We start from the raw sequence: 15,625 nt of genomic DNA, 5'->3' as shown, positions 1-15,625 counted from the left end.
TACAAATAGTCAAAGTTCCCCAAAAATATATGCTAATATTTCATGTTTGAAAATGAAGTATAAAATCAATAAATGAACCTAGAAAAAAGTGCTTAATATAGTCTATAGAGATGTAAACTCTACACAAGATGTAAATTTCATTTAATTTGGAGAGGGGGAAAAAAAAAAAAAAATGAAAGCTGTGAAATAATTTTATGTTAATTGACAATAAATAATATCAAAGATTCTGCCTCCTGTGGTTGAAGTTGACTTCAACCAATTTCTTCCAAAATTTGCATCCTTATAGATATTCTTATGTTCTGTAAGGTGTGCAAGATTCATGCAAATCGGCTGATAAAAATGATTTTTTTTTTTGCATAAAACTAAATATTAAAATACTTTATTATATGCTATTGTGATTGCTTAGAGTCATAGACATGATTTCAGTTGACACTTTTGTTTGATGTTAATTTTTGCCCATTTTGGAAAATTTTCAACACAGTCGGGAGCCTGTCGGCTGCCCAACCATAAACTATTTTGAGGACAGTTTACAATTTTCAACCAGACAGTGGTCTGTTTTGTTTCGCCCATCTTTCTGGGTGCCTTCTCTGGTCGATGGCAAGTATGACATACTTTAAAAGTAAAGAGCTCATAGGCCATTGCTCCCTGCACTTCTCTGAGGAGACCATGTTATGGTCTCTTCAGGTCCCTGGTCCCTGGTAGGCAACAAGACCTCTGCGACTGATGACCCCAAATAGGATAGCACTATATCGGTGGAACAGCTTCAGGGAGCAGATGGGGCTCCCCACACAAAATCATATCTACTCTTATTTTCACCTGGGCAATGGTAAACATGCCTTATGACATTCATCAGCATTATGTTATGAATGTTGCCAAGACATAATTGTATTTTTATTCTCTTTGTGAAATATTTCAAGGTAAGGAACCTGTATGCCAAAATAATACGCATTCAAAAGTAAATTTATACAGTGAAGACTTGTGTTGATCTTTGCGAGTGATACAATCATATGATGGGAGACCAGGAGCTGAAGTTTGACTTCAAATTATTTTTTTGTCTTCTATGAATGCTGGAAGACGTCACTAAGGTATTGGAACCCCATAGGCAGCATCATTATTTAAACACTAACAAAATCCACATTAATCATCATATGACAACATTACACTAGATAATCAACATATGAAGATGACAACACTTTAACCACTGCACTGCGCAAAGCACCTTTAGGCACTCTCAGTTGTCTTTTTTTTAATTAGGCTATATTTTAATGTTTTTTAATGTTTACATTGCTCTTTGTGATTTTAAATGGAAATGGTCGAGTATGGAAACATTTTGACATTAACTTTATCTAAACATTTATAAAAACAAAAATATGTCTTTGACAATTGCATTAAGAAGTTTTTGCTGAAAACAAAGTGTGCAGTGCAGTGGTTAAGGGTTAATGCAGCCATGAATACCTGCCTATTAGCTTAATTTTTAAGACATTATATTCTTAATTTTATATCATACTATGCCAAACAAATACAATCATGAAGTAACCGATGCAGAACACAAAACTGTAGATATGCGACCTAACACTAGAACTGGTAAAAATTCTATAAAACTTTATTATAAATGTATTGTACCTTATATTCTTGTTATGCATATTAAAAATTTAAAATATATCATCCATACAATAACTAGTAACTTATATACATTGCAGGTTTTATGTAAAATTATATACAGTATATTCAAATATTTGATATATTGTCTGCAACAATACAATAAGCCCATTTGTACTATTCGTTTCCTTTGGAATCACCACAACTTAATACTACACTTTTATTTAATTTTTATCTATGGTAAACAGGCAGCCCTTAATTCTACAAGTAAACTATGTAAACCGAAGGCATCAATGTAATCCTAAAAGGCACACTCTTTTGCAGTCAACTTCCAGACAACCCAAAGTCACCATTATCGACTAAAAATTAATGCATGTAATGTACAAATAAAATTTCAGGACCATATGAAAAGTGTACTTTAATAGATAATGATGGCATTCATAACCGATTCGGCGGACTACACAAATGATTAACTTCAGTGCTTTGACGGCTTCAATTCATAATGGTAAAGATAAAAATCTAAATATAGTACTGTAATGCATTTAAAATAAAAAATAAAATAATTGTTTGCTACTTGCAAATAACAATACAAATTATTTTTAATTGCCTTTTCTATTTTAATTACAAAAAACCATTGGACAGTGGCTAATCTTCAGCTTCATATCTTCAGTTTCAATATTTAAACTCTGGACCTATCCAGTAATGTATTTAAAAAACCTACATATACATACATACATAAATATTACTGTATATACAAATAGAAGAAAAACTAAGTTTATCTATGTGAAAACAAAGAATACCTTTCCTGACCTTGTGTAACATGCAACATGCCTCGCTTGACTATTTGGTGGTCGATGTGCATTTCTTCATTTCTTGTGCATGAATTTTAGGACATTTGGTAGATGGTATAATATGAAAATGAACTTCAGAAGTGAGTAGAACTTGTCAGCATGTCAGGAATTTCAAGGTTCAAACAGTGACTGCAGGGGCCCCAAGAAATAGCCATCTTGAGCTGCTCACAAGTAGACTAAACATTCATAAAGACATAATTCACCAACACTTCAGAACTTAGTGTAACAATGATTACTTGCATACCATCAAACCTCTTAAGAACAAAACTGTTGTACAATAATGTACTGTATTACATTATTATACAATAATATACCTGTATTACATTATTGTACTGCACTGTACAATACTGTGCTGCACAGAGCAAGGGTTACATGTATTAAAGGTAAGGAAACTGGCCTAAAAATAAAATATACGTGTCAAATACAAATTTCAACTCCAAGCTTGTAACTACAGTATTTACAAACAAGGTCATTTAACTAATGTCAAATTTCTTTATTTCAATAAAACATTTTCTAAGTATCTGCTGTAATTAACACATTAATCAGCGTTTAGTTCAGCATAAATTCTAAAGATTTTAGGTATGTATCAGTTTCCAAGATTGAGAAAAGATTTACCATCTTAGAAAGAACCATATACTGTACCTCAATAACACTTATATGGCTGAGATTCATTTAATATTAGACCTTTCAGTTTGGTGCCCTGATAACTTGGGAAAACCATCTGCTCAACAAAAACAAGATAAAACATTCTATGTAATTTTTGTTTTTTAATTTAAATACCCATCTTTGCTGTTGTGATCTTCAATTTAAAACTGATCACAATCTTCATGCTGTTTAATTATATGAAATATTAATCAAGTTTCAACAGAGCTATACAGTCTGTCATGTCAAGGCTTTAAACTAGCAAATCTATGTCAATGAAATGGGAAGACAGCAGTCGAAATGTTAGCTTTAGCATCATACAGGCATATCAGTATGGCTAACAGCAAAGTTGTATCTTAACCCCTCATGCAGTCCAGCCATGCAAACATCATTTATTGCTTTAGCAATCCAACCAATACTTGCGGGTGACAGTGTCAAACACCTAGTCATACTGCATTATGCAGAATTATATTTAAAACACATACAGTGTATTCAAGCAAAGGGATGGGAAATTACTCAGTCTACAAATAACATGAAAACCTAATGTAAACACAGTCACTACTGCATATATATACAGCATGGTTCATGTCCTTTTATATTGTAACATATGAACAATTTAAAATGGTCTACTCATATGCACTGAGAAGCATAACAAATTAAACATTAACAAAAATTACTATTTCCAAAGTCATACTTCATATATTAATAAATGCAATACAGTAATGGTAAAAAGGATAAGACAAAATTATTTAGAAATACTGTACTTACTTTTCTTCTAATTCAGAGCATCGACGAGAGTTGCTGGTAACTGTATCATCACTGCCCTCACTATGATCGCTTAAATCAGATGTCTTGACCAGTGGGGTCTCCACTGCCATGAATGAAGGGTCACGAGAGCCTCGAGACTGGCTGTTGCGAGAGCAAAGCGTGTTAACTTCTGTTGAAGATATATTTCTTATTCCTGAGGACACAGTTATGGAAGCAGTTCCTGTCAGCTTCCCAGAGACAGCATTCACCAGTTCATTTTGAGTACTTGACAAAGTTTGTTCAAGAGAACTTGCTTGTGTTCCAGAAACAGATGGTGTAGATTCAACTAGTGCACCACTTCGTACAATTCTATATGCATCTTTTTCTTCTAAAATTTCCCAACCTGATCCAAAAACATGTCTCGACACTGTGTACGTTGATCCATCGACATTTCCACTGGCAGAACTCACACCACATACTGGGGTACTTGTGGGTGCACATGGTAGATTAGAAAGAATGTGGGACGATGTTTGGGGAGACTGTGGATCAGTAGGAAGGGAAGACATGCATGATACAAGTGTGTTAGTGGAACACTCGCTCCCACATGGTGATGGGAGACTCACCAAGGTCCCATCGCTTCCATTGTCATCTGAAAAAAGTGTAAAAAGGCACTCGTTTTCATGCTTACTTTTATCAATATTATGTCCGAATTTTATATATATATTTGGGTTTCTGACAAATCAAAACCCTGCATATATATATTTATAAATATTATTCAATCCACCTTTACTCAATTACAAGTAATACCAAGATTAAAAAAAAAAAAAAAATATGAACACATTCATGAATTAAGAATTTAAGGTCAATTTTTTTTTTTTTTTTTTTTTTTTTTTTTTAAACATTAATTACTAACAAACTTCAATATTAATGTGTTATATTTTAACTGTTTACAGATGAAATAGCCAACTACAAAAGTTGTAACATGAAAGGTAGCAACAACACCTTTTTAAAATCTCTAGAATCACTACAGCATAGGTCTTTTGCCTCTTTTTTTTTACAGCTGACTTTACAGTTCAGAGAAATATTTTTTGTTATGTAACACTTCCAATGTCCCACAAAACTTTTTTAGAGATTACTGGGTACTTGTTACAGTACTGTATACAGTATATACATTTTAGTCATTTAGGAGCTTCGATAAACTTTCTGCAGGGAACCCCTTGTGGCTCCCTGAAGATACCTCACCAATGTAGGTGCCAACTACTAGATGCCACCAGTCTTCAAATTCTCTGGCTTACCGAAGACCCAGAAATTAGTCACCTCAAAGAGGCGCAGGGAACTGTGGCATTTATATATTAAGTTACCTGTTTGATGGGGTTCTGGGAGTTGTTCTACTCCCCAATCCCAGCCAAAGGCCAGGCTTGACTTGTGAGAAAAAATCCACATGGCCATGAGGTGGGCACAATCCAGTGACCTGGCATTGCCAGCCACATACTCTACCACAAGACCATCACTGACCACCAAGTCATTAATTTATGCCACCAATAAGGAAGGCACCCAGAAAAGTCAGTCAGCCAAAAGAATCCCCAGCTAGCTGCCTCCAAGACCTGCAGGCTCGAAAACAGCCATAGAACTTCCCAAACATGAACAAATGATCGAAAATATTATAAATCAGCACCTGCTCGTTCGCCTAACACTCCACCTTGTTTGGGGATAGGAGGGGGCAGGTCACGGCTCACAGTTTACTCCACCCTCTGTTCTCCTTTGATGTGTGCTGGTTCTACTACAGTTGCTTTCGTCCCAGTACTCTTTTTTTCTTCTTCTTCTTCTCCCCCCCTTCCCTTTAGTGGCCGATTCTTGCACTTTTGTGCACTTGGACCAGGAGTTCAGTGCACTTGGACCTGCACGTGTTCAGGGCTACCTTCCCTGGGCGGTCCCTAGATGCATCTCAGCTGGCTAGGAAAACTTCCAGCTGTCTGGGTTAGGTTGGGTCAGGTTAATTTACATAGAAATTTTGAGAATACTGATGTAGCATCCCAATGCCTGGGTGTCCTGTTTGTATTGTACCCTTCAGGCCCTTAGAATCCCAAGTGACTTAGGGGGGGTCTGTGGGGGGTGGGGTATCCCTTCACTCCGCTCTCACTTTGCTTGTGATGAGGGTTGTTCATTGTCTGTGCCACAAGGCAACGTTCATCTGCCTGCCTTCGCCATGCTGCCTGTCGAGTCTAATACCATTGACTCCAAGTTATGTGGGGGTGTGTTTCCATTATTTTCATCTCCTTATTTGACATCTTATTGATGCTTGGGCTTATCAGACAGTGATCACTTTTCTTGGGTCCTGTGTTGCAGCAATCTAGGTTGTGTGCTCGTTTGGAAGCCCTGGAGCTGCCACAGTTGGTTTTTTGGGTTCTGGACTGTGTTGGTCTCCTCATCCTTGCCTCCAGCAACACTTCTTCCCTCCGTGTCTAGTGCAGCTTCCTCTCCCTCCAGTTCTCCTCCATGTTTCTAGCCCCAAGATGCTTGGGTGTTTTGGTTTTGGGACGGGGTTTTGCATGGGTGGCTTCAGGAGTTGCCCCTTCTGATTCACACATGGAGGAAGCCGAGCCCTCAGTCCTGCCGAGACTTCTGGGCCTTCTTACCAGCTGGCCTCTTCCTTCGAGGCCTCTTCCTTGGACTGCGCGGTCTTTCTCGGACAGTAGGCATGGACAATAGCTCTGTCCCAGAGCCATTCACTGCAGTTTCAGGGGCTTGGGGGTGTCCGAGTTGGGGGCCTTGGTCCCCTTTGACACTTCGTGGTTCCTAGCATCTTCTGTAGATCGTCTTTGGTTACAGGGAGTGGGGTTTTCACACCACCTCCCTCCCTCCCTGTATGAGTTGGTATGCATGCAATTTTCTTCTTGGTTCGCCCCTGGGTGACATTGGGTATGCTGAGGGCATCCATCCAGAGGCTTCCTTCCTTGCAAGTTCCCCTTTTGGGGCTTGAGGGGTGTTTTTTTTTCCATGCCTCTTGCATGGCCTAGTTGTACCTTGCAAGTATGTACTCCTTTGTGCTTGGGTCCTCTTCCCCTGTGGGTGTGTTGTAAGGTATTTTTTAGTGCCCCATATATAACCTTCATTCCATTTCACTTTTGATTCTCAATTTCTCTTTTTACCTCAAATAAATCAAATACTGTACTAGTGCTGGGACAATTAATCAAAATCTGTACCGAGAATAGGAAGAACCTAGCACATGTCAGTAATCAGAATCGGTATTGTAATCGAGAGAAATTTATCACCATTTCCAATTCTTAAAATAATTTTCAACATTTATTAACCTCTGTGATGCACTGAATTTATTCGGGCTATCTGGCTAGGTCCCAAAAATAAAGTGTTTCAAAAATGTTTCTTTTTTGTAAATTGTTAAAATTCCTTCCGTGAACATGTATATGTAAAAAGAAAGAAAGCATTGAATGTAATGAAACTCCATTTTCTGGGCGAGCCCCGGAGGCTCCCTGGAGCTATCGGGGTAATGTGTGATATATTAGACCATGGCATTAATCTACGGAGCTTTACCTACCAGGAATGAGCCAGAACCTGGCCCTTTCAGAGGGGATTGGCCATTGCAGGGTGCAATAGCCCTGGAAAAAACTTGTGGTTGGGGGTTTTCCTTATCTGCCATCAACTAGAGTTAGGCACCCAGAAAGGTAGGTATAACAAAAACCCCACATGGTAAGAAGAAAACTAAAAACCGAAAAGAGAGGTAGAACTCCCTCCAATCCCAAGGAAACAAGCAATTGTCACACTCCACTGCTGCACCGCTCATCCGCGCAGCCCTCTCCTCCCTGCACCAGTTACCCAGCACTCCAGATCAGAAGCTAAGCATCAAACGACACGAAAAACTGCCAATTGAAGGGAGGGAGGGAGGGTTGCCAGGGAGCCTCTGGGACTCCCCCCCAGAAAATGGCATTTCATTACATTCAACACTGGTTTTCTGTGGGGAGCCCCTACTGCTCCCTGGAGCTACATAACCAAAGATAGGAAAATAGGGACTCATCTCGGAGGGGGACGCCACAAACTCCTCAATGCAAAATTGAGGAACCGGCTGCAACCTGCGACCCAAAGCAACACATTGACGCCCAGGAGCAGGAACGTTATGCAAATAACGGGCGGCTAGGACCATGTTTGACCTCCAAAATCCCCGCTCCCAAATATCAGCCCAAGACACGTTTGGCTGATATTTGGGAGCAGCGTATTTGAAGCACTGAAGCCAATGCAGCAAACTTCCTAACATCATGGGCACGAGGATAGACCACACACTGGCTAGACTTAACCCTGTGGATGACTTGAGAGATCCGAATCCTGGAACAGGGAACGAGGGAAACTGGATCAACTCAAAGTGCATCCCCAGCCATCTAAGCCAAAGCGCGTAGATAACGGAGGAGAGCCGCAACCAGACACAAAACATGGTGCATGGTCCTGACCAACAGGAGAAGGCTGTAACCGAACAAACCTACCACCAGGACAAAAAAAGCAGAAACCCCTGCGCCGGAGGCGTTCATGCAGCTCCCCGACCCGAACCCCAGAGACCAATGCCAACAGAAAGAAAGCCTTGGAAAAACAATCTTGAACCAAAGTTGCCACCACAAACTGAGGAGAGTAAAAATAGGAGAGCCCCTGTCCAAGGACCAGAACAGCTCAGGCGGTGCATGAGCAGGCTGGAGGTGAAACAAAGTACGAGACAGCTTGCGGAACGGTGCAAAAGTAACATCGCCTCTCAGTCAGGGAAGGATGCCACAGAGTGGACTGATGCCGAGACCACGCCGATGCGAAGAAGTTCACGTTCGGGAGTCCATACGTCCAGCAGAGCCCACAGAAGGAGTCGTCGTCGACCGTCCATACCATGGAGAGGAATCAACCTGAGACAGGCCAACCGCCTGGACGTTGAATGCTCCCCGGATATGAACCGCACGGAGAGCCAAACCCCGAGAAGCCCCAAGGAGGCAAGGGCCAAAGAGAAGCCCCAAGGAGGCAAGGGCCAAAGAGAAGCCCCAAGGAGGCAAGGGCCAAAGAGAAGCCCCAAGGAGGCAAGGGCCAAAGAGAAGCCCCAAGGAGGCAAGGACCAAAGAGAAGCCCCAAGGAGGCAAGGACCAAAGAGAAGCCCCAAGGAGGCAAGGACCAAAGAGAAGCCCCAAGGAGGCAAGGACCAAAGAGAAGCCCCAAGGAGGCAAGGACCAAAGAGAAGCCCCAAGGAGGCAAGGACCAAAGAGAAGCCCCAAGGAGGCAAGGACCAAAGAGAAGCCCCAAGGAGGCAAGGACCAAAGAGAAGCCCCAAGGAGGCAAGGACCAAAGAGACCCAGGAACCCGAACCCAGCGAGCCAGGAAAGAACCACATCTCTGGCGAGCAGACAAGCGGACCGACTTCGAGCCCACACCAGCCAGTTGTCGGGGTAGGCCAAGACCCGAACTCCTAGTAGACTTTAGATGGGTCACCACGACCTGGGTAAGATGTATGAATATGCGAGGTGCCCGATTCAAGCCAAAAGGAAGGCAACAAAAGCTGTAAGCATGATGCCCCACCATGAAACATAACCAATCCCTGAACCCCGGATGAATAGGAACGAGCCAATATTTGTTCTTGAGGTTCAGGGACCCGACTCCAACAGAAGCCTGATCCGAGAGAGCATGCCCAACCTCACCCACGCCAAGATGATCTGAAGAAGCCTGCCCCGAATCCCCCAAAGGAGGAGCCGCTGCCCAACGACACCACAGGCTGGATGACAACTGTAAATGTCCACAAATCGTGTGACCAAGTGCGAGCAAACAGAGCGAGCCTCCACTCCTCATTACCCCATCAACGGGGCAAATCACAAGAAGACTGATGACCTTTACGAGATACTGACTGCTGAACAGAGCAATCATTGCACTAACTAGATGACACCGGCTCCGAAGGCAACGTCGGCTCAGAAGCTGGCAACAATGACCCACCTTGACCAGCAGAACCCCGAGCCCTGGCACAACCTTTCACAAAGACCTAGAATGGCCGCCTTTCTAGAAAAGAAAAAGAGAAGAAGAGAAAAGAAGAGAAGAGAAAAGAAGAGAAGAGAAAAGAAGAGAAAAGAAAGAGAAAAGAAGAGAAAAGAAAAGAAAAGAAAAGAAGAGAAAAGAAAAGAAAAGAAAAGAAAAGAAAAGAAAAGAAAAGAAAAGAAAAGAAAAGAAAAGAAAAGAAAAGAAAAGAAAAGAAAAGAAAAGAAAAGAAAAGAAAAGAAAAGAAAAGAAAAGAAAAGAAAAGAAAAGAAAAGAAAAGAAAAGAAGAAAAGAAAAAAGTAAAGAAAAAAGAAAAGAAAAAAGAAAAGAAAAAAGAAAAGAAAAAAGAAAAGAAAAGAAAAGAAAAGAAAAGAAAAGAAAAGAAAAGAAAAGAAAAGAAAAGAAAAGAAAAGAAAAGAAAAGAAAAGAAAAGAAAAGAAAAGAAAAGAAAAGAAAAGAAAAGAAAAGAAAAGAAAAGAAAAGAAAAGAAAAGAAAAAAGAAAAGAAAAGAAAAGAAAAGAAAAGAAAAGAAAAGAAAAAGGGAAAAAAGGGGGGGGGGGGAAGAGAGAGAGGACAAAAACCAAAGAGCCAGCCAGGGCCCAAGCGGATTTCAAGTTGAGGGCGAGCACAGCCTGACGGCACACAAGGTGATAAGCCAAGAACACAGACTAGTCTCCTTCAAGATAGATGCAAATGGCTTCAACAGTGTGGCAGACACCAGCACACCAGACGAAGGCCCGGCACTCAACACTTCCAAATCCTCCTGAAGCCAGGCAGAAGACGGCACAAGGAGGGAAAAGAAGCACAAGACTGAAGCCAACTGCCCACGGACGTGCAAATCCTCCGCAACCAAGGACGCCGAAAGGGAAGGAACCTGCACGTGTACCTGCACAAGGCCAACATCCCGAGAAAGCATGCATTAAGGCGCTCAAACTCGCTCCCCGCCTTCCCAGGTAAACCTGTATAATGGTAGATGTTTCTCGCCACTCAAGTGCATGGGACTGACAGAACCCATGCCACACCCCCCAACGAAAAGAAAGGGTTGTTTGCCAGCCAGGAAGACTCCAGAACCTCCAAATGCACCCAGTAGAGGGAAGAGGAACCAAACTCAAATCAGGTCATAACGGAGGCTGAATCCGGGTTTCGTAGGAGGTATGCAGCAAGAGCCTCCTGAACTTCCCGAAGAACAGGGCCGAGGAACCCAAGAGAGCCCAGAACCGAACCCAGAGAGAAGCAGAACCCAAATCATACTCGTACAGAGAAGGGGGGCTGCCTGTACTCTAACAGTAATGTCATCAGAATAGTACCGGAGAACAAGCAGAGAACAAGACTCGCAAGACTCTGTGTCAAAGGTGTCAGTGACCCAACAGGCAGCATAATTGAGGCAAAAGAGTTACCTGTCAACCTGAGACAAGGGCACACAGCAACCTATGAACCCGCACAAGGCGGGCTAGAACTCTTAAGACGAATCCAAATGATTTCCCTGATTGGGAAAACCTGTCGGGGCTATCAAGCCCCGACAGGGTTTTCCAGAGCCCCTTAGGTTGACTGCTACAGAAAGCCCTCGTAAGGTGTTGCTAACCAGTTTAGCCCAAAGCTAACAAGGGGAGATCAAAACACAAACCCCCGAGATGTGTACAATCATGGGGGCCGCTAGCAGAGGACCATCAAACTATTTTAAGTAGAATAATAGCCACACCAGGGAGACCCCCACCAGGAGAAAAAAAAAAAAAAAAAACACCGCAAAAGTACAACGTCCCCAGAGGAAACAGGAACTGGCTGCCACGTAAGTAGGCAGGCAGCACAACACCTTGATGCCCCAATCAGCACAATACCACTCCCTACCCAAGGCCAAACTAGAGCCACGAAACCCCAGCTGGTCCCAAGGGTTGGGTAAATGCTGAGCAGTAAGAACCCCCACGGAAATGGTTATCCCGAACACCAGGGAAGGGAATCCTAACACGCAAGGGCAGTACTCACAGGGCGCTTAAGGGAAGGAAGCCCCTAAGCACATGCAGCCGACACTGATGAGGAACACCTGGCCACCACACACAACAACCCAGCAGAGGTTGCCATGAAGGCAAAACACCGCCTTTGAATTCAAGGCCAGAGAAGATGTCTGCCCAGGACCACATTAGCTAATGAGGTGGGACTGCTGGGCAGCCAGTGCCGGGAAGGGAGGGCTGCGTGGACGAGTGGCGGGTCAGCGTAGTGTGATGTTTGCTTCGGATTGGAGGGAGTTCTACCTCTCTTCATTTTTTAGTTACTTTCTTACCGTGTTGGGTTTGTTTTGTTATGCCTACTTTCCTGGGTGCCTAACCCCGGTTGATGGCAGATAAGGAAAACCCCTAACCACAGGGGATGTTTCCAGGGCCATTGCTCCCTGCAACCTCTCTGAAGGGACCAGGTTCTGGCTCGTGGTCCCTGGTAGGTCCAACTCCAGACAAATGCCCCAGTCTAATATATCACACATTAGCCCGATAGCTCAAGGGAGCCGTAGGGGCTCCCCACAGAAAAATTCCACTTGCTTTGACTGTAGGGACGTCGACAAACTGGTGCGTGACATCACCACTGGCAAGCTCCCAGAAGTGGTCGCGCGGGCCATTCAAGCCTCGCAAGTTGCCACAAATATATTTACAAATAATTTTCCTATGTATTTTCAATGCTTCATAATTTTTTTTATCATATCCGATGCATATACAGTATGTGTCATTTACAATATTTACACAGTAGAACGTTCATAATGTTCCATGGAACTATGATATATGTGTCGGTAATGTGTCCACAATAAATGTTTATTGTCGCAATATTACTTGTTCAAAATTCACTAAAATTACAATATGTACAGTTTCACACACTATTTATGCAGTCACACACTGTATTACACACTCAGTACTTCGGAAGTGAGTGATAATCAAAGAAGCATTCCATGGTACATAGCACGACTTCCGCTCTCAATGCACTAGGTACAGATTTTCGCTTCGTTTCTTTGTTCTGTGTGCTTGCAAATAATGCACTCGTGTAACTGCAGTTGCCATGGTGTAGTGGTTAATACACTCGCCTGTGATTTTGTTAGCGCTTTGTCCTGGGTTCGTATCCTGGCCGGGAAGTATTTACTGGGCGTCAATCCTTAACTGTAGCCTCTGTTTGCGAAACAGTAAAATGGGTACTTGGTTGTTAAACGATTTGGCGTGTCATATTCTGGGAAACATGGGATTAAGGACTTGCCTGGAATACTATGCATGCTATTGGCTGTTTAAGGTAGTCTTTAAAAGGTTATAGGAAAAGATCAATTTGTAAGGTAATCTGGACGAGATCGATGGAAATCACCACTATGGAAGCCGCTAACACTGTTCATCTATGCTACTTGTATCGGATGTATCATCACTGAACCCAGAAAACGATTCATCTATGCATCACCTATAAAAATTGGAGATAACACGGGTGAGCATGGGTGGCACCCAGCTACTAATGAGTACGCTTGCTGTATCATCCTCATCGGTGCTGTATCACTTGCATCTGACCCTTGTGTTAAGTCCTTATTGTGCTTAGCTTCATCAATATCATGACTCTTATGTTATTCAAACAACAAGGTCTGAATTTCACCGACAGAACGATCTTTCAACACCGCATCGAACAGGTATTTGGGAGCTAGAGGCACGTGTGTCATCCATGGTTGCTCACTCTGAATTAAGCTAGCCAGCAGACCTTGGGAATTTTTTCCAAGGTGGCTGCCTCTCACTGGAGGTCCCAAGAGTCTATTTCATATTCAACCAACCACGTGCGCGTTTTGAATGCCTACAAAATATTAAAATGGTGTTTTCTCAGCTCGTGCAGTTTCCAACAAAACTAGTTTTCTCAGCCAGCGCAGTCCAGTAGTTAATGTGGATTTGCCAGTTTTTTCTGTTCTTAAATCAATCTATAATGTTATTAACACATTTACCATGCTCATAATGTAAATCATTAAGTTTTCAAACTAAAAAATACAAAAATTTTCTACAAATTATGTATCTAGCTATGTGAAAATCAGAACTGATGACTATCAGAATTTAGACTCCTTAGAGGAAGCAGTATCAGAATCCTTAGAAATTTTAATATCCTCCCATCAATCACCAATTATGGCTATGGAAGGGAGCAACTGTAGATGGAGTGCCCATTACAATCATAGACCATGTGCCTATGACAGGCAAAATAACAATGAATCCAATTTATCAGAATTAATTCGACCATGACTAGAGCAATAAAGAGCCTGCCAATGCTGAATTTATCTAAAAGGTAGCTTAATCCCCAAACCTAAAAGCTAATTAAAAAATAAATTATCAACTTCAAAAATAACAATTAAATCTAATCTATATAACTTTTCATACTTAGGAATGTGAGGGCATACTATAAATATTACACTATATAAATTTGGTCATTCTTCCATTATAGTGCTGCACTTTAAAAAATAAACATTAAAAATAAAACAAAAAAAAATCATACAATGAACCTTGTGAAAATGCATCAAAGAACTCATCATCGCTGACTGCATCAAAGAACCTCCGAGGCCTGGGCAGCGATACATAGGTGTTTGCTGGAGTGTTGTAGATAGACGAGCCATTGGAAGATACATGCGAGGCAATAGACTCCTCTAGGTCATGATGTTCTGTGGCTAGCACTCTCAGAGACTCTTCTAAGACACGAACCTTCTCACGTTCCTCTTTCAGTTGAAGATCTCTAACCTTGAGATATTGGAAACAGTTAAACTTAGATCATTTTTTGTATCAATTTTCCATTTCAAGTCATGTACAGTAATAGGGATTGGCTGATAAAGATTAAGCCATCCAAGAGGTGGCACGGGCATGAATAGCCCGTAACGTAATGGGGAACAAGCTACTAATTACAGCACCACCACACTTTAAACCAAAAGGACTTCTAAGGTTACTCAAGTTATAACAAGACAGGAGCACATCCTGCTAAATGATTTTTGGCTTATTGTGTTTAAGGAGATGACATTAAATTAAACATACAGTACACAGAAAATGTATACTGTATCTTATTTTTTTATAAAAATCTTGATTGTTATTACTTGAAAGTACAGTACTGTACTTTCAAGCATAAAACCAGCATTGACTGTGATGAAACACCATTTTCTGGGCGAACCTCTACGGCTTCCCGGAGCTTACCGGGCTGATATGTATGTATTAGACTGTGGAGTTCTTGCCTAATAAGGACTACGAGCCAGAACCTGGCCCCCTCCCAGAGACACGAGGAGCAATGGCCTATGAAAACCCCCATGTATTTGGAAGTATTCCATGGTTACGACACCCAGAAAGGTAGGCGTAACAAAAACCCAACAATGGTAAAAATTGCCATCTAAAACCGAATAGGGAGGCAGAACTCCCAAACTAAAACAAGCAAAAGTCACTAACGCTGTCACGCCGATCATCCACACAGGGCCCCCCCCCCCATACCGGCTGCTACAGCATTCAGTTTTGAGGCTGAGCATCAAAAAGGGCACAAAAAAGCCCTCTCCCTCTGGTCGGCGAGGGTGTCGGGGAGCCTCCAGGGCTCACCCAGAAAATGGCCTTTCATTACATTCAACACTGGTTTTTTTTTTTTTTTTTGTGGGGAGCCCTCACGGCTCCGAGGAGCCATGGGGGCTCCGAAAAAAATAAAAGTGACAAGAGAGACTTACCCAGGAGTAAGCCGCAACTCGTGTCTCAACTTGAAGTCGAGACAACTGGCTGCAACCTGCGACCCAAAGCAACACACCCAACTAGGGCTAGGAACGCTGACTAGGTCCA

At 42.0% G+C, this 15,625-nt stretch overlaps 1 protein-coding gene across 2 annotated transcripts in view; it reads right to left on the bottom strand.

Moving 5' to 3' along the window:
• Nucleotides 1-426: 426 nt before the first annotated feature.
• The window catches only part of LOC123774823 (oxysterol-binding protein-related protein 1), a 62,598-nt gene continuing 47,399 nt past the window's right edge, over nucleotides 427-15,625 (bottom strand). For both annotated transcript variants that reach the window (XM_069310871.1, XM_045769485.2), the window contains 2 exons: nucleotides 14,329-14,560; nucleotides 427-4,488 (listed from right to left, as the gene is read on the bottom strand). In XM_069310871.1, the coding sequence (XP_069166972.1) occupies nucleotides 3,857-4,488; nucleotides 14,329-14,560 (864 nt within the window). In that variant the 3' untranslated portion in view covers nucleotides 427-3,856. The remainder of the gene's footprint in view (nucleotides 4,489-14,328; nucleotides 14,561-15,625) is intronic.

This window comes from Procambarus clarkii, chromosome 68, assembly GCF_040958095.1.
Source record: "Procambarus clarkii isolate CNS0578487 chromosome 68, FALCON_Pclarkii_2.0, whole genome shotgun sequence".
Lineage (NCBI taxonomy): Eukaryota > Metazoa > Arthropoda > Malacostraca > Decapoda > Cambaridae > Procambarus > Procambarus clarkii.
The sequence above is the reverse complement of the archived record's forward strand: the minus strand, read 5'-3'. Positions and strand labels throughout refer to the sequence as shown.